This window comes from Bombyx mandarina, chromosome 08, assembly GCF_030267445.1.
Source record: "Bombyx mandarina strain Sakado chromosome 08, ASM3026744v2".
In the NCBI taxonomy this organism is placed as follows: Eukaryota; Metazoa; Arthropoda; class Insecta; order Lepidoptera; family Bombycidae; genus Bombyx; species Bombyx mandarina.
Genome location: NC_143215.1, coordinates 3,857,681 through 3,881,276, shown reverse-complemented (window position 1 = coordinate 3,881,276; position 23,596 = coordinate 3,857,681). Strand labels below are relative to the sequence as shown.

Genomic DNA, 23,596 nt, shown 5'->3' with positions numbered 1-23,596 from the left:
CGTCGATTTCATTATATTATTTAGATATCTAATACATTTAAGAATTTGAATCAGTCTATTTTTATAGTAATATTTGATGTCCACCTTGGGCCTAGCACACTATGGAGAGTGGGCATTCCCCTTTCGATGGCTGCACGAACACTAGTTCTTACAAAACCGAATTTGGCGCAATATAATTTCGATAATTGACTCATTCATCGTCCGCGACCACGGACATTGTAAATTATTAGAAACATGAGAAATCGTAAGCTGTAAATAATGATTTTTAAATATTATTGTTTGCTCTGCAATGCAATGAAATGATTACATTCTTAATATCCAAAAGGAATTACTTGAACACTCTCTTTGTAAACATCAAATTCGATTTTATTTATTTTTAAAGTGGCGCCATAGGAGCAAGGGGAATTTAAAAAACAGCGCCATAATCTACTACCCTTCAATCCAGCATACTCCACTCTGTTTAAAACCGATTTAATCTTATCATTTCCAAATTCTATACTAGCGCTATTTCAGTTTGTCCCCTATGCAAGATGGTGCTCCTTACTCTATTTCCACGTCTAAAATAAAACAAAAGTAAAATACAATAGTTTTATTAAATAAACATCGATCGATACACTTGTCATTACACAGATTAGTTTTAACACGAAAACGTTCCAGAAAAATAAATTTCGATTTTTTTTTTAAAATGCACAAAATTCGTAGCACACGTTTTCCTAAAATCACTAACATTTGAAATTTCGCTCACTTATTTTTAGCACCAAATAAAAATAGGTCGTTTATGGGTTGCTTTAAAAACCAATCAGAATCATTTTGTATTACTATTCTCAAATATGTATACGAAAAAATATAGTTCAAAATAGAAAAAACACAAATGATACATTTAATACAATGTAAATAAAATGACAAAACAAACTTATTTTTATTATTATGCTTTATTGCATAAATACATTAAATACCTAAATTACGTCACAATACATTGAAAAGGAAACACATTTTTCTTCTAGTTTCAAATGAAGCGAGCACTTCATTAATAACTTATGTGTATAATATTTAAAGAATGTATCCACAGATAACGCAAACAACGGTATTAAAAAAATAGTGTTAGTATTAAAAAAAGTAGGGCTAGTGTTACCATACAAAAACACACAGGAAACTTTTTTGACAAGTAAATATTTTGATTTTTTTACTCAATGTTTGTGATATTTGTGAATATATCAAACATCAAGCCGAACACAATATCGTTACTGTCACACGCAAAGTGAAGTGCTCGCCTGTGAAAAATATAAATAGAAGGAGAAACAAATATGTATAGTGAAATACCATCCACCAAAAATATATGATTTTCAATGCAGACTCTTTAGTTTTTTTTTTAATAAAGTATGGAAAGCAAAGATAAAAGGGCACACGGAAAGTGTCCATCGAAAAGTAACCAATCAGGGTGGCGCCACCATAGCAATGGGTGTAATTTGAAAGATACCTCAAAGTGTTCTTTAATTTTATTTTCTCATACATTTCTTAACATACTGCTTGCTATATACTGCACTATTGTGGTCGTTTTTTTGCGTTATAATTTGCTGATTACCACACTTGGGCACATTTCTTTAATTTGTCTCACATAATAAATGGTTTCCCTTACCTCTACCGTTCACAAGATAAAGTGAAATCCTGTATTAGTATAGTTGTTAGAATTAAAACGAAATTCATTGTTAATACCAATTTTTGAACTTTATGGCTCTAGACGATTTTGAATATTTTTTTTAAATGACATCTTTAAAAAAGTTACAGTTATAGAACAAACATATTTTAACTGCTGAACTGATATATCTAACTACTAGTGTAAGACAAATGATTTCTTGTTAAGCATTTATTCGATTTGTCATGACATAGTATGCAAGATTATGTTTTAAAATTGTTTTGAAATAAATAAAAATAGCAGGTGTATCTCACGATTTTCACAGTTTTCTTTAATAAAGTTATTCTCAGGAGTATAACACAATTTTAATATAATATTTCTAGACTTTTTAAATCTAACATTCATGAAATGACACAATATTTGACATAGATCACACTGATCTAATCAAGGATGACAGCTGTCAAATGTTATCAATGTCAAAAATTTATTGAAATACCCCGTCTTTTATTACATATATTAGTAATTTTTGTAATTAATTTTCAATTCAAACTCAATTGCAAACGTTCACACAAAATCGATAGTAATCCTATCTCATCTCCTTTACCTTATTCTCATAACATAATTAGTTTAGACAAAATATTAAAGAGGCTTTGGATCGACAAAGGATTTCGTGAGGAATACTTTTTAAAATATTATCCTACCGTCAATTAAATCTAAAGGCCAGAGTTGCATCAAAACAACGAATTTTCTGAAAACACAGGAACTTAATATTTTCCAATTCGTACAACTCTTGACTTTGAAATAATCCTAACATTCATTAAAACTAATTATTTTTCAATTAAACATCTTAGTATACGGTCCATCTCAGTCGCTCGCGTTGAAAAACTTGTAAGCGAGAAAGAGAGTGTGGAATAATTTAATTATTAAATTTCAGCGTTTATTAATAAAATCGTATTACAAACTACAGTCTCAAATATTACGGACGCGCTGATTTTGGCAAATTTCATTTCTCACAACAAATCATTTTTGGTTTCAACTAATAAATGCGCTCAATAATATTGATATTAGGACATTTACAAAAATTTTCAATGGTGATATTATGAGAAAGCTAGTTTTGGAATTTAAGTAGTCAAAACGAACAAAATTAAAATTGTGATTTTAATTGCAACTTTCTCGCATAACACCTTCCCAGTTTGCCGTACAAAAACGTATTTCTCTCTTACACAGTATTTGCTCAAACCCAGCGCGTGTTCATACTGAGGTGCGATCAGATACGCGAGATTCGCCGAATACCTACCCTCCTCGACTTAACTTTGTTTACAAACAACCACCACTGCTAGTTTCGGCGGTTCGGGGGATCCCGGGTCTGGTCGCGCCCCGGGGACCCTAAAGGGGTCTATCTCCCACGACGGGTTCCACTTCATCGTGGTCGACGATCTCAAAGTCCCGGTCGGTCGACGACCGCTGACTGTTCTCCGATTCAGACTCGGACAGTTTATCTGTCGTTGCCGATGTTGCGTCTAATTCTGACGATCTGTAAAAAAAAAGGAAAGAAAAACACGTGTGGTACTCGGGGACTCCCGCGGTAAAGCTATTGCATAGCATTTTTAATCAACTTATGCAATTATAATTAGACAATAATAAAATAAGACCACGCTATATTTATAAACATGAACAAAAGCAAAACATTAACAGTAACTGTCCCCTTCACACTCATAAGCTAGACCGCGCTTATTCACAATCACTACACAAACGCAACGTGTGAATGTGTTGAACGCGAGCTACATGGTAGTATGGTACAGCGGAGTGAGGATGTTAGGTTTTATTTTCGTTACGGAATTTCTTGATTCGGTCGCCGCGCTCACAGCCCGCGATAAAAGCTATGCAATAGCTTAGCATTGTTTGCAAAAATGATTAATCGCGAAAAATTTAAATGATATATTAGTAACTTATCTTGTAATTGTTACTTAAGTTCATTGTTCAATCGACTGCTAATTGGTGATACCACATTCTCCTGTTCGTTACAGTGAACTATATAGTCCTATTTTATCTTACTTGATGCCCTCTCACAATGCGGCGGAGCTCTAAGTCAAATCAGATTATTTTATGAATACAGATTCAAGCAATGTCCCTATTGAGATAGGACAAAATGAAAGAAATATAGATTCGCCACTTATAATCTATCTATATATATAAAAATGAATTGCTGTTCGTTAGTCTCGCTAAAACTCGAGAACGGGTGGATCGATTTGGCTAATTTTGGTCTTGAATTATAATTTGTGGAAATCCAGAGAAGGTTTAAAAAGGTAGATAAATATGAAAATGCTCGGAATTAAATAAAAATAACAATTTTGTTTTCCCTTAGATGTGTCCCCCGTCGGACGGATTCCTTTTGTTTGTTTTAAGTTTATTTTATACAAAAGTTTAGGTTTTTATTTATCGATTGAGGCACTACGAAGTCTGCCGGGTCAGCTAGTATTAATTAAATCAAAACAACATGATTGTGAAAATTGGCTTACTTAGCATCCCCGCTACCGACGTCTTCGGCTTGAGCTTCGGCTGTACTTTTGTGATCAATCAGCGGACTCTTTTCGGTTTCGTCATCGGAGAGCTTGTCTTTCTTGCGTTTCTTCTTGTTCTTCGACGCCTTGTCGCTGTCCGAGCCGGGACCGCGGTATTCGTACTGTAACAAATGTACAAATTAACGTTAATGTGACGAAATTACGTCATATTTGTATCGCTAATAGCCACGAGGCTAGCAGTGCTGAAGCAATGGTTGGACCCGCATTGGGTACGTCCTAAACGTACGTGTTATTCGAGCGATCTGTATCACCTGTGACGTCACGCGGAAAATTTTATGCATGATTGTTACGAATTAGCTTTGTTTAAAATCTGCCACTCTTTTAATACTCACACGTGAAATTCAAAAGGAATGTGTGCCTACGGTAAGACAGATGGCCTGTATGTTGCGTCGATACTAAGAAAAAATTGTAATAATGAGTGATGGATAGTATGATTAATTTAACAGTCTAAATTGAACATGTAATGTCACATTACCTAATCTTATTGGCTGAAATGTAATTACGACATTTATATTGTATTGTGAGCACGGGTAGGTACCACCAGTCTGTCTATTTCTGTTGTGCAGCAATAATCCGTTTCGGTTTGAAGAGTAAGGGCAGCCTTTGTACTATAGAACTGACACTTCGAACTCGTTACTCAAGATTGGTGGCGGCATTTGTATTGTTGATGTCCATGGGCACCAACCTCAGCAATGATATCAAAAATCAGTAGTTCGGAAAAACTAGTCACTCAAGAATAACCAGCACTATAAATGCGAATATTTGTGAGTATGACTAAATGTTAGTTACTCTTTGATATAAACCCACTGAGTTTCTCCGGATCTTCTCAGTGGGTCGCGTTTCCGATCCGGTGGTAGATTCTGCGAAGCACTGCTCTTGCTAGGGTTAGTGTTAGCAAATTCTCTCAAGTTGAGCCCGTGAGCTTACCTACCCGTCCGGGCGTAGCCGAAATTGCCTCTTAGGCTACCCAGATAGCTTTTTCTCATACAGTTAGCGATAGTCAGTCTATTGCAGCGGTCGGGGAACTTTTTTAATTATTACCCCAAAATATTTTTGTGTAAGTTGACATTAACCCATGGCGAAGAACAAAAAAAAACGAAAGCGCTTCTTTTTAGTATCTTTCATGTTATAGCCCTCATGATAATTTCGAAAAGAAAACAATAACTAAAAATTTTACGATTCTAAAGAAGTTTCACTTCAATATATATTTTTTACTCACAAAAGTTTCATTTTTATCCCCCCCCCCCCAAATTTCATTTTACCCAATTTGGGATAGACCGCTGGTTTATTGTATATTGTACTTACGTGGTAAAGAGGCCAGAAGGACGCGAAGAACCCGACGTCCTCGGTGAGGTTCGGCAACAGCCAGAGGTGATGCCTGGACAACGTCAGGATCCAGACCAGACAGAAGACGACCACGCGGAGCACGGTCAGCCCTATTATCATCACGAGGAAAGCCGCCGCCGCTATGCTCAGGTAATATACTCCTATTCTGAAATTCAATTTATTTATATATATATATATATATTAACATGTTTACCTCATAAATGAACAAGTGAAAGTAGTGAAAACTCTTTACATAATAATATATTTCTGATTCCTTTTTAGGGTTCTGTTTTTTTTTTTTTTTTTTATTGCTTAGATGAGTGGACGAGCTCACAGCCCACCTGATGTTAAGTGGTTACTGGAGCCCATAGACATCTACAACGTAAATGCGCCACCCACCTTGAGATATAAGTTCTAAGGTCTCATGTTTTAGTTACAACGGCTACCCCACCCTTCGAACCGAAACGCATTACTGCTTCACGGCAGAAATGGCAGGGCGGTGGTACCCACCCGCGCGGACTCACAAGAGGTCCTACCACCAGTAATTACGCAGGTTTTATTAGGTTAGGTTTTATTATTGTTTAGGCGGTTGAGCTCACCGCGCATCTGGTGTTGCCGGAGCCCATGGACATCAACAAAGTAAACCAACCACCTTAAGATGCGAGTTCTAAGTTCCAGATCTATAGTACAACGACTGCCCCACCACCTTTCAAACAGCAAAGGAATACTGCTAAGCGACAGATATATGGAAAATTCCATGCCGTGCGGGTTCACAAGACTTTCCATCACCAGTATTATTAAAGGCTTTCCAAGCTGTGGATTAAGATATTTTTTATTTTCTTGCATAGATGAGTGGACGAGCTCACAGCCCACCTGTTGCTAAGTGGTTACTGGATCCCATAGACATCTACAACGTCAATGCCGCCACCCACATTGAGATATGAGTTCTAAGGTCTCAGTATAGTTACAACGGCTGCCCCACCCTTCAAACCGAAACTCATTACTGCTTCACGGCAGAAATAGGCAGGGCGGTGGTACCTACCCATGCGGACTCACAAGACATCCTACCACCAGTAAACATCACCAGTATCATGTACCTCCAGTAGAAGCTGCTCCATACTAACCTAACAGTGGCCGGCCAGAGTGGGAACATGCAAACCGTGATCGTCCCAAAGACGACCAGAATCCCACAGACCCAGTAGTACCAGGGCTTCGGGTCGTAGATCCAGACGTAAGCATCGACCGTATCCAAAAAAACTTGCTCCATATGCATCTCTAGACGTATCTTCCTTTTCTTCTTCTCTTTCTCTTTACCGTCTTTTGTATCCTAGAAAATTTTATCTTAGAAGAATACCAGACAACTTCAAGTCTTTAACGATTATTAATCTCGAGATCTGAACATGGGTTTTGGGACTTTAACCCTTTGGAGATAAATTACCATCACAATTCCAATCTTGAATACCAATTGTATGCTGAGTTATGCTATTCATCCATCCATTCAATCATAGTGCGTCACGTACCACCAGTGAATACCTATTGGCGACTACAATACGGGTAACCTTCCTATAACACGGTAAATAAGTTCCTACAAAGTCCGGTGTCGTGCGAAACCGTGTTATATGAGACTAGAAGCCAATACAAAAAGGACGAGTAATTTTTCTGAATGAAACTTCTTAAGTACACCTATACAAAAACACAGTAAAATTTCAGTTATCCCAATATATTGTATGCTCATAGTGCATAATGAAGATAGTAAGAGAGTGTTAACTATGAATGTGGAATGATACCTAAGAAGAAATGAATGGATTGCGTGAAAGACGATATGTGTAAGTTTTATTTTCCTACCTATGCTGCTAGCCTTGAGAGGCTATTTCAGCTTCTCCTTGACGTGAAGCTGAGCTCACGGGGCTCACGGGGCTCAAACCGGGAGTGTTGCTAACACGGATCGGGAACGCGACCCACCGAGAAGATCCGGCGAGAAACTCAGTGGGCAATATATGTAAGAGGGGAGTGAGCGAAGAAATGCTATATGATAGAAGAGTATGGAAGGAGAAAACATGTTCCGCCGATCCTAGGTGACTGGGAGAAGGACAGGAGAATGATAGTGCATAATGAAATTCTCTAAATATTTTTAAACAAAGATCTCGTTATCGTGTTGTAAGAAGAACCGTGTTATATAAGACGGTTTTCGGAAAATTACCTAATCGCGTTAAAGTGGAACCGTATTTATAAAATACCGTGTTATAGAAGGGTTACTTGTACTCTGAAAGCGGTGCTACTTATTCTATTTACGACACTTACAACAATCGATTGAGTACCTAAATTAGGGTTGTCTCGTGTGGGAAATTATATTACATTTATTATTATTTTTGTTACAATACCACAATTATTATGTCTGGTGACACTCAGAAAGAAACTGTGCGTTATCATACCTTTCCCTCGCAGGCGCTGGCTTGGCTTTTCTCTCCATCCTTTTCATCGCCGCTCTTACTGATCTTCTCCGATTCCTTCTTTTTTGATTTACCTTTCAATTCTTGCTCGCTCACAGGGACCTAAAACATTTTTTTACTTTATCTAAATTATAATCTCGATTTTTTTGCTGGTGGTGGGTCTATTCTGAACCACACCCTGTATATGCCGTAGCTACTTAATAACCTCGTCCACATTCCTAATACAAGCATATATAAATGAGGTAACTAATAAAATCGTCCTACCTTCTTGGCCCTATGGAAGAGTTTATGCAAAAGCATACGATGCAAGTAATGAGTCACTTCGATTCTTGTGGTGAACGCTGGATTCTTGCCGGTCGCCCATTTTGAAGTCAACAAGGCATCTACAGCCTTTGTACCTGAAACGATCGATCAGAAATTCTTTACGAGAGTTTTAAGTCTTGATCTTGTAGTAATTTAGCCTATGTCTACCCAAAAAAAAACTGTATAGTATTTAAAACGCACATACACGCTATAACAACTGCTGTATGCTTAGTGCAAGTTTTAACGTTCTCGATAGCGTAAAAGTTAAGTCAACGTTTGCCTACGTTTGCCGCTAGGGGCGCTGTTCCAACTGCATACAAAGGACAATGCCCATTTTCTATGGGCGTTTGGGCCCCTAAAAAAAGTTGTCGGGTGATGATGATTTTAACTTAATTTGATAGACAAAGAAATATCGTTTCATATTCAGAAAACGATTTTTATATTCTCACCCAGGTTTAAGAGAAATCTGTTTTTTTCTGCAGCTAAAATTAAGTTGTTAATTGTTTTCTTCGAAATCAATAATCGTTCTCATCATTATTTACAGTATTAAATAAGTTAAGTGTGGTTAATGTTGCTAGAAATAAGCCCTTACGTACATTTTATTATTATTATATCCTCATAATAATAATAAAATGAAATGAAATCCAGAAGCCGGCAACGATATTGTTGTTGTTGTTTTTAAATTCGCCAACAAGCAGGCAAAGAGCGTAGCCTATACAGCCTAGTCTGTCATAGTTATATTTTTTATATATTTTTTATGTTAATAAAAATCCGGTGTATATCTTTTTATTGCTTTTTGGAAGTTTTGACGTCAACTTGATGAATAGCACATTGAGTGAGCGTGAATTTCCGCAACTTTTATCTTGAAAAAAAGAAGTCACTGCTATGTTAGCCACAGTTTTATTCCGATGCCTCAATAATCGTGAACAACGATTATTGACATTTAATACACAAAACAACACCCAATTTGTATATTATACATCACAATAAGCTATTAAAAAAACATAAAATAAAACTTCAAGTGACGCTTCACTCGGGTTGCTGCCAAAACTTTCTGATCATATATAATAAGAATAGAGTAATGGTAAGCCATTGAGATTTTTACTAATGGAATCATTAATATCTAAAAATATTAAATAATTCATGGTTTTAAGTAATAATTATTATTACAATACATAAATATTGAATTGAACAACAATAAACTAAAAAGTCTGTGAATTATAACCATTAGCATTTTTTTTAATTTGTTGTTCAAGTCACAGACAACTCTTTCGTTTGTCAGCATATAAGTTTACTATAAGGCTGTATGGGCTAATTTTCCCTTTGTCTATTGGCGAATTTAAAAACTATGGCACTCAGTTTTGGGATGTTATCAAATAAGTAATTTATTTTTTTGTAATGTTTTACAAAAAAATAAATTACTTATTTGATACATTTTTTCTTTCTTTCTCAACATTTCTTTCTTTGAAAAAAATGTTGATACATAAAATAACATGAAAAAATAAGGCATAGTTTTTCAAGTACAAATAGTTTTGTCATGAAGTTGGCCCACTTTTGGGCATTGTCCATTGCGTTAACTTTTACGCTATCGAAAACGTTAAAAAACTCGCACTAAGCACACAGCATAGCTTCTGCATTAGGCATACGATTGGTTTCTTTGTATTATCGAGGTGATTTTTTTAAATTAATTTTTTTAACACCTGACAGTACCTACTTTATGAGTTGCAAATGTTATAGTATATTACGTAATAATGTTGATTACAATATTTGGAATCGAAAATAATTATCAATTAAACTTTTCCGGCATCTATTCGAATGTTTGTTTTTAAATTTACCATTGAACGCATCTGATGCTAATAAAACAAAAAGGTAACACAGCATCTTTCAATGTTTATCCTAGTTAAACGCTAAAAAGGAGACTGATAATTTGAATTCGTTCAAAATGCGAGCTGGTAGGTTAAAGGTAGGCCATGGCACAAAATAGATACAATCTACCTGCTTATTAATGCCGAAATAGCATCCACGGGTTCGAATTGGAAGGGACGAGATGATCGTCACACAATACAAATGAAGTTTCGACTTTATGAGGAGCCGTAATGTAGACATAGACAACACAACGTAAATATCATAAAGGTTGTGTTGTCTATGAACTTTGGTGTTATTTTTTCCTACCTAATCTAGTAACCTCGAGGAGGTATTCTAAGTTTACTGAACTAGTAGGTAGCTCATGGGGCTCAAACCTGTCGTCATTGCTAACCCTAACTCTTGCTAGGAGCAGTGTTTTGCAGAATCTACCACCGGATCGGAAACGCGACCCACTGAGAAGATCCGGCGAGAAACTCAGTGGGCCGTGTCGGTGGGTTAATTTATTCGCCGAGCCCTTCGTCGCAAGCGAAGGATTCGATTGAGAACGATGACCGGTGCTTGAGGTACCTAAAAGCACCGTTGAAGTGGATCGGGCGGATCCGAAATGACATGCTTTGGGTGACCTCGACTGTTTACAATCCGTCCGCGGGATCAGAAATGCAACTCTGGTAAATAACCATTTGACGGCCCGTGAAGTTGCACACCAATGCAATTAAAATAGGAAATTATTGTTTTCTTTTGTTCTTTTATTTTAATTGTCATCTGTTCCTTTGTATGGATGTGATAACGGCTAAGACGTTAATGAATATTCCTCTAAAATGCGCTTCAAAAGTTTATCTCAAATCCGTTACGGGGTCAAGGTTTGTCAAAAGCTGTACGTCCAAACTTTGCCAAACGTCTGATTATAATAACATACTACGACTGAGGAATGACGCATCTTAAACATTTAAATCTTTAAATCAAAACGTATTGAACCTTTCTAGACTTCGGACACAAAAAGGCGTATGAACACGTTGATGCCACACAAGGATAGCGAACCCCGTCCTGAAGTAGATGGAATAGCCTCTTAGACTACCGTCGAATAAGTAGGGAAAGACAAGGCGAAAAAAAACGGAGACCTTAGAACTCATATCTCAAGGTAGGTGGCGGCATTTACGTTGTAGATGTTTAGGGGCTCCGATAACCACTCAATACCAAGATTCTCTGAGCTCGTCCACCCACTTAATCAATAAATAAATAAAATTAAGACGCCGGCAAGTTCAGTGGCTATGGCATTTACTATGTCTCCGGTAACCTATCACATCAAGTAGGCCGTGCACTCATTATCTGTCTAATTCTTTTTTATGTGTAATTTTTGTTAGTCGCATTAAATTATAAAACTAAATACTACTTGTATAAGATAGACAGCAACAAAACAATACGCGAACGAATATCCAGTGCTACTAATTCTGTGATCAGCGCCTAGTGGTGATATCCTCAATTCAGTTATTTCATTTAACGCTGCACCCATCTTGAGAACCTACCGATGATCCAATTTGAAGACAGCTTCTTCAATATTCTTTTTTTTTATATGGCAATCTATGTCTTGCGATGCTGTTGTTGCCAGCGTTTACACAATCTCCATTATCATTAAATGCTTTTAGGAAATATGTTTGTTTACAAAAAAGTTTCAAAGAGCGAATTTCAAATCACAACCGTTCTAATGCAGTTTTCACATCATAAAGTATCATAATTGATATTGCAATCTGTTTCTTGCGATGCTGTTGTTGCCAGCGTTTACACAATCTTCATTATCATTAAATGCTTTTAGGAAATATGTTTATAAGAAATTTTTAAAGAGCGAGTTTCAAATCACAACGCTTCTAATGCAGTTTTCACATCATAAAGTATCATATAATTATAATATTAATTGTAGACAAAATATAGATGTTACGAACACGATAACCTAAAAAGTGAATCGTGCAAAATTCTAATACAAATCAACCCGAACGCATTCAATAATCGATTCTCAACGCTTTGATGTTAAACATCGATTTTATTGAGCGCAAAAATCTATAGTTTATTTCTCGTCGATACATTGTTTCATAAACAGAAAATCGTTTGCATTAAATGATAAGGAATAATTCGTTGATTACATTACATTTTAAAGTTAATTATTATTCAGAAAGATATCTTAAAACACCACAGTTTTATATATCGGACGTAAATATTTTAAAACAAAAAGATAGTGAGGCGGTTTCTTTTTTACTTTTCTTTCATTGCACTTCGTTCGGATACGAAACAAGTTGTTGCTATGGACGATTTAAAATAAAAATCTCTACCTGTGAAATATTCCACGTGGTGATTTAGAAATTTTGTCTTCTTCGTTGGTACATTCGCTTTGAGCCATTTCGCGACTGCATACTCTTCGCTCGTTGGCTTCTCAGACTCTGGAGGTTCCCCGAAGTCCTGAAAATTTACTAAATTAACATCTAATTTGACATCGACGAGATCATAGCTTGTATGTTTATTTCAAAGCAGGCAGCGGCTTAGCTCTGCCCCTGGCATTGCTGAAGTCCATGGGCGACGGTAACCACTCACCATCAGGTGGGCCGTATGCTAGTTTGCCTATAACGGCAATAAAAAAAAATCACGTCGACTATGTACCGGTTTATCTTTACGACTAAGCGTAAGCACCTGACACGTGCTTATAAACAATTTTCACAATGAATAACATTGTGTAATTTTAAATTGAACCCGCAATCACTTAGCGCACCTAACAGGACCCACACCACACAGGCACGTGACACCATCCTACCCATTTCTGTCGCGATGCAGTAATGGATTTCGACTGTGACGTAGATCACTTAATACGAGGAAGAGATAATTACACACGTGGTGGGTAATTATCTCTTCTACGGTCTAGCGCAGGGATTCCCAAAGGTTTTTCCCCCTACATATTCACTGATAGCCTAAGAGGCTAATACAGCTACGCCCGGAATTTCCAAAAGGCTTGATACCGGCCACTTACACACACGTAACTTAACCATTTAAAGTTTTTAAGATGGGATTTTTCAAGTAATTTGGCTATGGGGGTCTGAGGTGTCAGTTAATTTTAGTCTCGGGTCTAGTGTCCAAAATAATGCGCGAATCCCTGGGTTAGCGCAAAAAATATATATGGTAAGTAATGGAGTTTTTGTCACGACAATATTAGAGAATTGCGATTGGAAACAATTTATAGCTTTTGATTATCTGAACCAAATATTCTGCACTTAATTAAATAATTGTCTCGTAAAATCATCGTTAAATGTATAATTCCCGTACGACATGTTTTTTTATTGCTTTGATGGGTGGACGAGTTCACAGCCCACCTGGTGTTAAGTTGGAGCCCATAGACATCTACAACGTAAATGCGCCACCCACCTTGAGATATAAGTTCTAAAGTCTCAGTACAGTTACAACGACTGCCTCACCCTTCAAACCGAAACGCATTTCTGCTTCACGGGAGAAATAGGCCGAGGTCCTACTGAATACCTTGATGCCACACAAGGATAACGAACCCGTCCTGAAGTAGATGGAATAGCCTCTTAGACTACCGTCGAATAGATGGAATAGCCTAATTACTGTGAGTCACTCACAAGAGGTCCTACCACCAGTAATTACGCAAATATATGTACAACAAATAAAAGCATAGGTGATACGATAGGTCTTAATAAAAATCAATTGCTGCACGTATGTATGACGTGGCATCACATGAGAACCGTCGCGACCGTATTGGCTGATGTTTATTTGTTCTCTTTTTGTAATTTTAAAAATAGGGTTTGTATGATTATTTTTTCATTCATCTAAAGCCACGGAAATATACGTTACTGGTGGTAGGACCTCTTGTGAGTCCGCGCGGGTAGGTACCACCGCCCCGCCAATTTCTGCCGTGAAGCAGTAATGCGTTTCGGTTTGAAGGGTGGGGTAGCCGTTGTGACAATAATGAGACCTTAGAACTATATCTCAAGGTGTGTGGCGCATTTACGTTATAGATGTCTATGGGCTCCAGTAACCACTTAACACCAGGTGGGCTGTGAGCTCGTCCACACATCTCAGCAATAAAAAAAAACGTTTGAATTGTATTGTATACGAAAAAAGGTTTTTTTTTATGCTAAGTTCTGATAAGATCGCGTTTATATGCGCGATCTTATCGGGTCAGTAAACGAATGGTCTTTGTCCAACCCTTGACGAGATACTGAAGGGTGCATCAAAGTATTCAAAATGGAAATTAAGCTACATATATAATAAAGATTTCAATCAGAAACATATTCAACGTTCTTTGTGAGGTAGATTTTTTAAAAAAATCCTTTGGTATACTTTATTATATTTCGGAATAAATGTGTTTGAGAACAGTATTATCGTCTCACAAAGCGCATATTTGTTTTGAGGGCATTTTAGGGTGTTACATCACCGTTAATAAAGATAGGGGTATAAGCACAGATCATAGAAACAACTGTGTTTCTATGATCTGTGGGTATAAGATTCGATATTACTAGTACAGAACTATGATATTGCCAGTGTTGAATGCCCATGTATACCGATTTGTAGTCGAACAGTTATTTATTATTATTAATGTTTTTTTTATTATTATTTTCTTCTATTATTCTTTTATATTGATGGGTGGACGAGCTAATACCCCACCTGGTGTTAAATAGTTACCGTAGCCCATAGAAATCTACAACGTAAATGCCGCCACCCACCTTGAGATATGAGTTCTAAGGTCTCCGTATAGGTACCTAGTTACAACGGCTGCCCCACTCTTAAAACCGAAACGCATTACTGCTTCACGGTTGAAATAGGCAGGATGGTGGTACCTACCCGTGCGGACTCACAAAAAGGTCCTACCACCAGTAATAAGACATTTATAAACATAAATGGATATATCAAAAAATCTCTGGCGTCAACGATTTAGTAAACTGCGCATAAAGCGCAAATACAGAACGGAATCATAATTTTATATTTCTTTAACGAAGATTACGATCTAGGGCCAAGGCACTGACCTTCCTGGATTATTACCGATTTATTTGTTATTTTCGTAATTAGTGCGTTTTCTTTTTGCACATTTGGCAACTGGGTGGTAAACAATGTTGTGAATGAATAAAACGCGACAGCGAAATATGAAAGATCTTTGAACGTGATCGTTATTTGTAGGCTGTTTATTTCTGAAATGAGAACGTCCATTTAAATATCCACATAATATGCCAAAAAGGATATTATACTCTTTTAAGCAAGGAATTTTTGACGGACAATTTATTAAAAAAAAAGAATGCATTTTTTTACTTCTGATGGAAACACAAATTGATCATTACGTTGTATCAACGTTTGAAGCTTCCAACGGCTAATTTTCCCGCCTGTACTCATACGTATATCGACTTATCAGGCTGTAGCGTGTTTCGATCTAAGGCGACTTCCAATTTTACGTAGGTACGTAAAATTGGAAGTAAAATTAAGTAACATAGTAGAAAAAAACCGCCAGGGTTTTTAAAAAAGTAAAAAAAAAAAAATTAAAAATGAATAATTATTAATGTAAATTTGCGAATTTGCAAATGCTTATAATAATAATGATTATTATTAAAACATCTATTAAGAAATTTCGAACGCTTTACATTTTTCTTGATTAAGGTGTAGTTGGTCGACAATCGAACATTTTGCTATCTGAGTTAGAACAATATTAAAATTTAAATGTAGTTTTATTTATGTGTCAGGGTCGGAAAAACAAAACAAAAATGCGTATAATTAGCCAGCCCGGTAGATACATACCAGCATCTTGCCTATATATATATATATATATATATATATACTATATACTATATCCAACGGTATCCTGAGCATGATCGCAAGCAGGCTGGACTGTGTATACATGGGTCGCTGTGGTGCCATCTCCCGTGGGATGTTACGACAGTAATTCATTGTGATGTAAATATAACTACTAACATAGGTCTAAGTCTTATTAACAATTCATATGAGTCATGGTTACTTGCTATAAAAATATTATTATTATTATTATATAACAACCGCGGAGCATTCATGCATTCCGATTTCAACTGAAAACAGCCTTTAATTGAAACTTCAACTGAACTAAGTGCAAAGCGACATTAAAATTGGGATTTTTATAGCAACAAATAAACATTTACACCGTGATTGAGATATTGGTTTGCCGGCATTAAAATCAACACACACTCCCCTTAACGCATTCCTATACGATTTCAATTACAAGTTCAAGGACCAAACGAACGACATGAGTACATTGACCTATACACTTGTGACGTAGCTATGAATCGAATCTTTTTCAATTTAGGAAAATATCTACCTTAAAAACTCCTTTTTAAACACATTCACTAATCAATTAGTTTTTTTTTTTTTTTTCTTTTTCAAAATTATAAACAGACATTTGGCCCTATCATCCTGTTAGAAATAAATACAAGATGCAAGGTTTGTTTATTATGAATTTTTCCTGCTAGGGATGGGAACAAAGAATAGTCATTGTTGAGAAGGACAGAACTGCATTGTACGTTCAAACAATGGAAGGTATAATACGAAAATATATGTACCGGGGGCGTCAAAGACACTTTGTACATTTTCCCTTCAAATAAAAGCAAATGCATTGACGAAAAATGTACAAGCAAACACAATTTCAAATAATGCTATAACAATAATACGCTTTAACAATAATAATAATATATTTTGCTTTATACGCTGCTTGAACAATAATAATCACTACATAGTATAAAACAAAGTCGCTTTCTCTGTCCCTATATCTGTCTGTCCCTATGTATGCTTAAATCTTTAAAACTACGCAACGGATTTTGATGTGTTTTTTTTTAATATATAGTGATTGAAGAGGAAGTTTTATATGTATGATAACATCCATTAAATAGTGGAGAAATCAATAATAAATTACAGTTTCCGAAGCGAAGCGAGGGCGGGTCGCTAGTAATATATAAAAATAATAGCTTTTGTTAGTTTAAAAGCAGAATTGTTTTTAGATTATCTTTTGTATATATATAATAGACAAACATTTTCTTTTCTACTTACAAAATAATCTCTCATTGTTAAGGTCAGGTTCACAATCCGCGTCTACTTATAGAGACCACTGCGACAGTTATGCGCCGCCATTAGTAAGTCGCAGCCGGTGAAAGTATGCCAATGGGCTATAAGGCTGTGGTACAAATTGATGGCGAACACGATTTTTTTGTATTAATCAAATTAAAACATTCTAGCCCGGTGGATAAAGATGCTTTTCGCGAGTGCCGATCTAAGAAATAGAACGTGTACCCTCAACCTTAGAGCAGGAATGGTAAAACCGATATCAGCGGTACCAGTAACTTGAAAAGATTTAGATTACAAAGTTAGAATTCAGAAGTGATTCTTCTTAAGTCAATTGATCGATTAAAATTATTCGTATACGGCTTATATATTTTTTTACGATTACCGTATTATCGCTTAAGCTTAGGCAAATTACGCTTTTCAGTGTCAATCGTAATTGATGCTTTTAAAACTCGTCGTTTTTTGTGAGTTAGGACCTACTTGTAGTATCTTCTATATGGACCGTCTATTTTGAAAGTGGTGTAAGTCCATTTTTGAGAAAAATGAGCTATAACGTAATTCATGCTTAATTTAATGTAATTTTTTTATATATAACTAGTCCGTGTTTAATTTCTCAAAAAAATCCCATGTTTTGTACAACGTAAAATCAGTCGGTAAATGAAATTGCATAATCATCGATTATGAAAGTGGTGAAGTCCAATTGACAGAGGTAGGTGGCATAGCCAGACCTCATGTAATTTGCCTGTATTTTTAAATCAACAAATATAGTAACTTTTAATTTTCTCGAAACAAAAGAAAATGGACTTACACCACTTTCAAAATAAACTGTTCATATATCATTTTTATATATACTATTATATTTTTAATATACTATATGGGTGTTTTTTAATGTTGGTTTCCCAAATAATTAAACTCGCTTGTTTATCTATTACCTATCTCAGTCAAGATAGTCTAAGCCGCAAGTCCCCCACCTTTAGCAATTGAAGCAATTTCAAGGGTACATGTTCCATTAATAAATAATTTCTGACGGGATTGAAAATACGTAAAGTCTACATTAACTGAAGCATATTTTAATAATAATTCTTCAGAACCTATAACATACCGATAATCGTAAAAATTCAAAATTTCGTCCTCACTCTAAGCTCTAAGTTAAGTATATAATTAAAATAACCTCAACTTAACTGTATTACGGTAGTTGTTCGTTTTCGATTGCCAAAATTACCAATAATCATTTCATTGATTTCTAACATCAGATTACTATTCAACTATTCGTAGTATCAGTAGTTAAATTAAACGGCGCATGTGCGAATCTACACATCGGAATTTGTTTTAAACTAGGTTTTAAAATTGTTTGACATAACAAGGAGATGCCCGCGGTTCCGCCCTCATTAAATCTGGTATGTGTATATATATTTGTGAATATACCTATTTAGAGTTCAAAATGACACTGGAAGGTCGTTTTACTAGATACTAGCGAAGCCAACATATATCGTTCTGTCGAATCCACACAAGAACACCAAAAAAAACCATCTAATTCGGTCAAACCATTTAGGAGGAATTCACTTACATACATACGGACTAAATAATTATATTGTATATTAAGATTTTCTTCCTGACTCTTAAGTTATGCAACAAAGCTTCATCAAAATCGATCTAGTAGTCTTTGTGTGAAGAGAGCAGCTATGAAAGACCACAGTATTGTTACGCCAGTAAGAGCAACGCCGTCTGTCGTCGAATTGCGAAAGCGAATTTCAAAGGAATTAGTAAAATCGAGAACGCTTGAGAAGTACAGCGCCACCTATTATCAAATAGCGGAAACACATGTCGAAACAACTCGACCTGTCAGGAATGTTCTCGATAATTCTAGGGATATCATATCGACTATAAAAGCGTTGCAGAGATGACACGAAGGCAATTAGTAATCGGATCTACACGAAGGGAAACAGCGAACGGATCACCTGCAGCGAAGTGGAAGAAGTGAATTGAGAATTTTAAAGTGTTCGTAAGTGTTTTAAGTTAAATAGTTTTAATTTGTACTTCGGTGAAGTTTTATTTATCTCGAACTCCAGCGCGTAACAGTATTAAGAAAACGCAACATTACTCGATAGTGGTAACTTCCATGTACAAATTATGTTATTGGAGACGGGTGAATTATTACACAGCCTACCCGGTGTTAATTGGTCTACAGTGCCCATAAGTATACTGCTGTAGCACGGTGCATAGCAGCTGTGACACAAACAAACAAACATATAAGCAAACAACATTAAAATATCTGTATTATTATCTGGCACATCTATGTAAATACCATATCGTAATTACTTCTACAGTTGTGTAAAAAGAAGCAATATAGTATGAGGCACTTAGGGAAATTACCAATCACAAAATGTTTACAGCGAAATTATAATATAGTTTAGTCACTTGTGTTTTCGTCTTGGCAGTTATTTAGGAGTTCAAAATTGAATCTCGATTCACTTGCGTAAAAAAATTAATAGACCTTCCTAAAAAAAAAAAGATCGAACGTAGTGAGAATATGAATGAGCTAAAATGTTTAATTTGAACTTAAGCATAGGTAATATTTATAAAAAATGAATATTTAAAATGTATATTTGTAGCAAAACTTATGACATTAATCAAATTTAAGAAACAAAATAATGTTGTGTACATGTTATGAGCAACGTCTTATCCTACAGGTTACCACAACAACCAACTTCACCAGCATTAAAATGAGATACCACAAAACTTATAATAGATTTAAGTTAATTTGACTACCCATAGACTTCGGAAAACTATCGAGGAACAGAAAAAACTGAATTTTTCTTTAGTTTTTTCATTTTGCAATTTTCATAATGTGAAATTGTTATTGTACATTTAAAAGAAAAACAAAAGCACAAAACGAGTAATAGTCATAAAATAGACTTGAGTTTATTACTCTGCTTTTTAAGACATGTTTTTTTTAAACCAGTACTAGAAACAACCTGCATAGAAAATTAGCTGATATTTTTTTAATTACTTTTAACTTGATATTAATAATTTGAACAATAGAAATCCCGACCAGTAGTGGTGAAAATGAGAACTCGAAGCACAAGGTTCTGTGAGCTAATTAATTTTAAACTACATCTGTGTAATCAGTTTTATTACTCTTGAAGCAGTTGTGATCCTGATGCAGATAGAGAAGATTTAGAAGTAAATAGTGCAGATTCTTTGATTTACATTAATTACAATTTACTGAAATAAAATGGGTTATATTGCTTGAAAATTAGGGATAACTTATGAAGCATGGCATTTACTTTTGAGAACCAAAATATTTGTTTCACATGAAACTTTTATCAAATATGACTAATTCAGTTGTAGTGGTGCTTGAATAAGGCAGATACAGTATGGTATTGTGTTTAAAAAGGTTCTGTAGATTTTTTTAGTGATAATAGAAATTAATCTTAATTATTATTAAACCTTAATCTCCAACAAAATAGAGACCCACTACTGAAAACACACTGTGCAATAAATTATATGATAAGTCAAACCTTTTTTCGCTGAAAAAAAAAAACAAAATTAAATCATCCATGCATCTATTCATCTTTGGAAAGAAATCTCTATTGCCTTTATTTTTAATTCAAAACTTAAGGGCTTCATAAACTATAAATTCATAAACAAAAGAGACAGAATTAGGCATATTTCTGTTATAATATGTTTAAACTATACACAAAGGATTACCAAAAATAGCTGACATTCCTGATGTCTGAAGAAACCGAAAACTACGCATGAAAAACACGTCAGATGACCACAAGACGCGCATTACATATGTACAAAATCAATCTTATAAATACCTTTTTAACCACGTCCACAAAATTTTAGGCGTAAGCTATTACTTGTACAATATTATTAAATATATTTCACGGTATATTAACCTTCCTTTAAGTAAATGTAAAGAAATTCAAACAAAAATCTTGCAAAACTGTGAATCGGTAAAATAACACGGTACGACAATTTTTAACAAGACAAGCGACTTAAGAAATCTTATCATTGAAATTAAAAGTTTTACTCACATCTTTGCGTTTTTTAGTCTTTCTTTTATCAGCCATTGTATGTTAAATTTGCCCACGTATCACAAAACAACAAAACCCAGTTTTCGTATTTCTGACACCGCGCAGCTGACAAAGCTGCTGTCCTAAATTACTCTCACAGATTATCACTTTACTCTGCCTGACCCTGTTGGCTGCTCTGTACAATTCATAGATTTGATTATTTGATTTTACTATCGGTGCAGCAAAGGGAACAAAATGAAACCTTTGTTTATTATATGAAAAGTGAAATGGAATGAATTTAATGAACTATTTGATTTTGGAATGACAATAAATAAAACGAGGTGAACACTGTATAATAAGTATCAGATGACATAAAGTCATAGGTAATACACTTAGTGATTTTACTTGTCAATTTGGAAATATTTTTATTAAGTAAATAGTAACGTTGTATAGTTGTGGGCTTTCTAAAAATATAAAATAAGGATATAAGATGTTTATATTGTAAATTAAAACAACTATTTATACATAATATATTAATATATGTATATATAAAGTAAATTATAATAATAACATTCAATATTGTTATTATGTGTTAGTCTTTTTTTCGGTCATGGGGCCGAATCTTTTACGAGATATCCGCACCTAGGGGGCACGCGGGGTATGTGGGACTAGACAGTCTATAAATGTTAGTAGACCGTGGGCCCAAGAATATTTTTAGGACCATACCGCACCAAACGACTCCACCTTGCACTATGTCACCAAACGTCCGATCTCCGCCCGGTCAGAGTATGGGGGTTCCCACGGTCAATACTACAACCAGACTTGTAGCGCCAATCCGAGGGTGCCCAACCAACGGGCCGTCGAGGCGATCTTCAATGACCAACGACGCAGAATTCTGTAGCACAGCGATTAGGTGGTGTCACTAATGTTCCGGGATACCCAGCGGGTGAAAACCAAATGGCGTGTTCGTCTGTTCTAAGGTTACGGTATATAGTTTCACCGATGTATAAACAGAAAATAAATCAAGTGATCTGTAGGCTTAGTGCGAGTTTCAAAAATCGAATCGAATGACTCGCATCGAGTGTACGCTCTTCACGGTGAAACGTGCGGAGCTCTGAGTGCGAGTTACTCGATTTGCAGGAGGTTTATTCATCTTTAGAAGCAATAATTTTTTCTTTTATATTGGTAGCATGCAAGTTTTTTTTTAAGGCGTTTAATTGAAATGCCAAGCTTTCTAACGATATTTATAATTAGTCGGGTAATGGGTAATGTACCTGTGCTTAGTGCGAGTTTTTTTAATTACTCAGTCGATGTTAATGTTATGTTTAATTTGTGTGAGTTTGTATCAGTGCCACCTAGTGGTAAGCTTATGAATCTCATTTTGTGGGAGAGAGAAAGTTTGTTTATGTTGCTGTCTCATGTATCGAATAGCTTTACCGAAGTGAGCCTCTCGATTATTGTATGTGCGAGTGCGAGTTACAAATTAATGGATTTTGAGAGTATTTCTTCACTTTCAAGCAAGTTAAGTAGTCACTAAAAATTTTGCCGTGAAACCAATACAATATCAAGATTTTTTCTTTCGTTTTTAATAATAATGTTGTTTTTTAAGGTTTTATCTATTCTAATGGTTTATACACATATATTTTTTCGGTTAGAAAATTTTATAGACGTCTAGCTAGTTGTAAATACATATTAATTCTTTGCTTTTTCATTTAATTCTTATTGAATCATTGCTTTTTTTTAAAGAGTTGTTTGATGAGAGAGAGAGAGCGAGATAGAGTTGTTTTTTTTTTTATTGCTTAGATGGATGGACGAGCTCACAGCCCACCTGATGTTAAGTGGTTACTGGAGCCCATAGACATCTACAACGTAAATGCGCCACCCACCTCGAGATATAAGTTCTAAGGTCTCAGTATAGTTACAACGGCTACCCCACCCTTCGAACCGAAACGCATTATTGCTTCACGGCGGAAATAGGCGGGGTGGTGGTACCTACCCGTGTGGACTCCCAAGAGGTCCTACCACCAGTGAAAGAGTATTCTTTATTGTACACAAAATGAATAAATATTGTGAAACATTTTTTCTTGGTCTTATCGCTAAGAGTGATCTCTTCCAGACAACCATTAGATGGGCAAGAATAATTTCGAAATGAATTGCACACTGTGTATCTATCTATTATAGAAATATATACACACACGCACATACACACGCGCACACACACACACACGCGCGCAATATACATATTTACAGGTACATACGTACAGATTTATATTTATAAATTATATAGAAATTTGAACGATGTAATAATAATTTTGCTTCTTTACACATTTATAAATAAGGATGGAT

At 35.5% G+C, this 23,596-nt stretch overlaps 1 protein-coding gene across 2 annotated transcripts; it reads right to left on the bottom strand.

The window, feature by feature from the left end:
- Positions 1-574: 574 nt before the first annotated feature.
- Positions 575-21,597, bottom strand: Trp1 (translocation protein 1). 2 transcript variants are annotated; one of them, XM_089729441.1, is made up of 8 exons: positions 21,272-21,597; positions 12,482-12,608; positions 8,256-8,389; positions 7,974-8,093; positions 6,666-6,868; positions 5,521-5,707; positions 4,153-4,316; positions 575-3,167 (listed from the first exon to the last, which is right to left on the bottom strand). In XM_089729441.1, the coding sequence occupies exons 1-8, from the start codon at positions 21,305-21,307 to the stop codon at positions 3,020-3,022; spliced, it is 1,119 nt and encodes a 372-aa protein (XP_089585567.1). In that variant the 5' UTR covers positions 21,308-21,597; the 3' UTR covers positions 575-3,019. The 2 variants fall into 2 exon arrangements, with proteins under 2 accessions (XP_089585567.1, XP_089585568.1); XM_089729442.1 differs by lacking the exon at positions 21,272-21,597 and adding an exon at positions 17,217-17,246.
- Between the last annotated feature and the right edge of the window lie 1,999 nt (positions 21,598-23,596).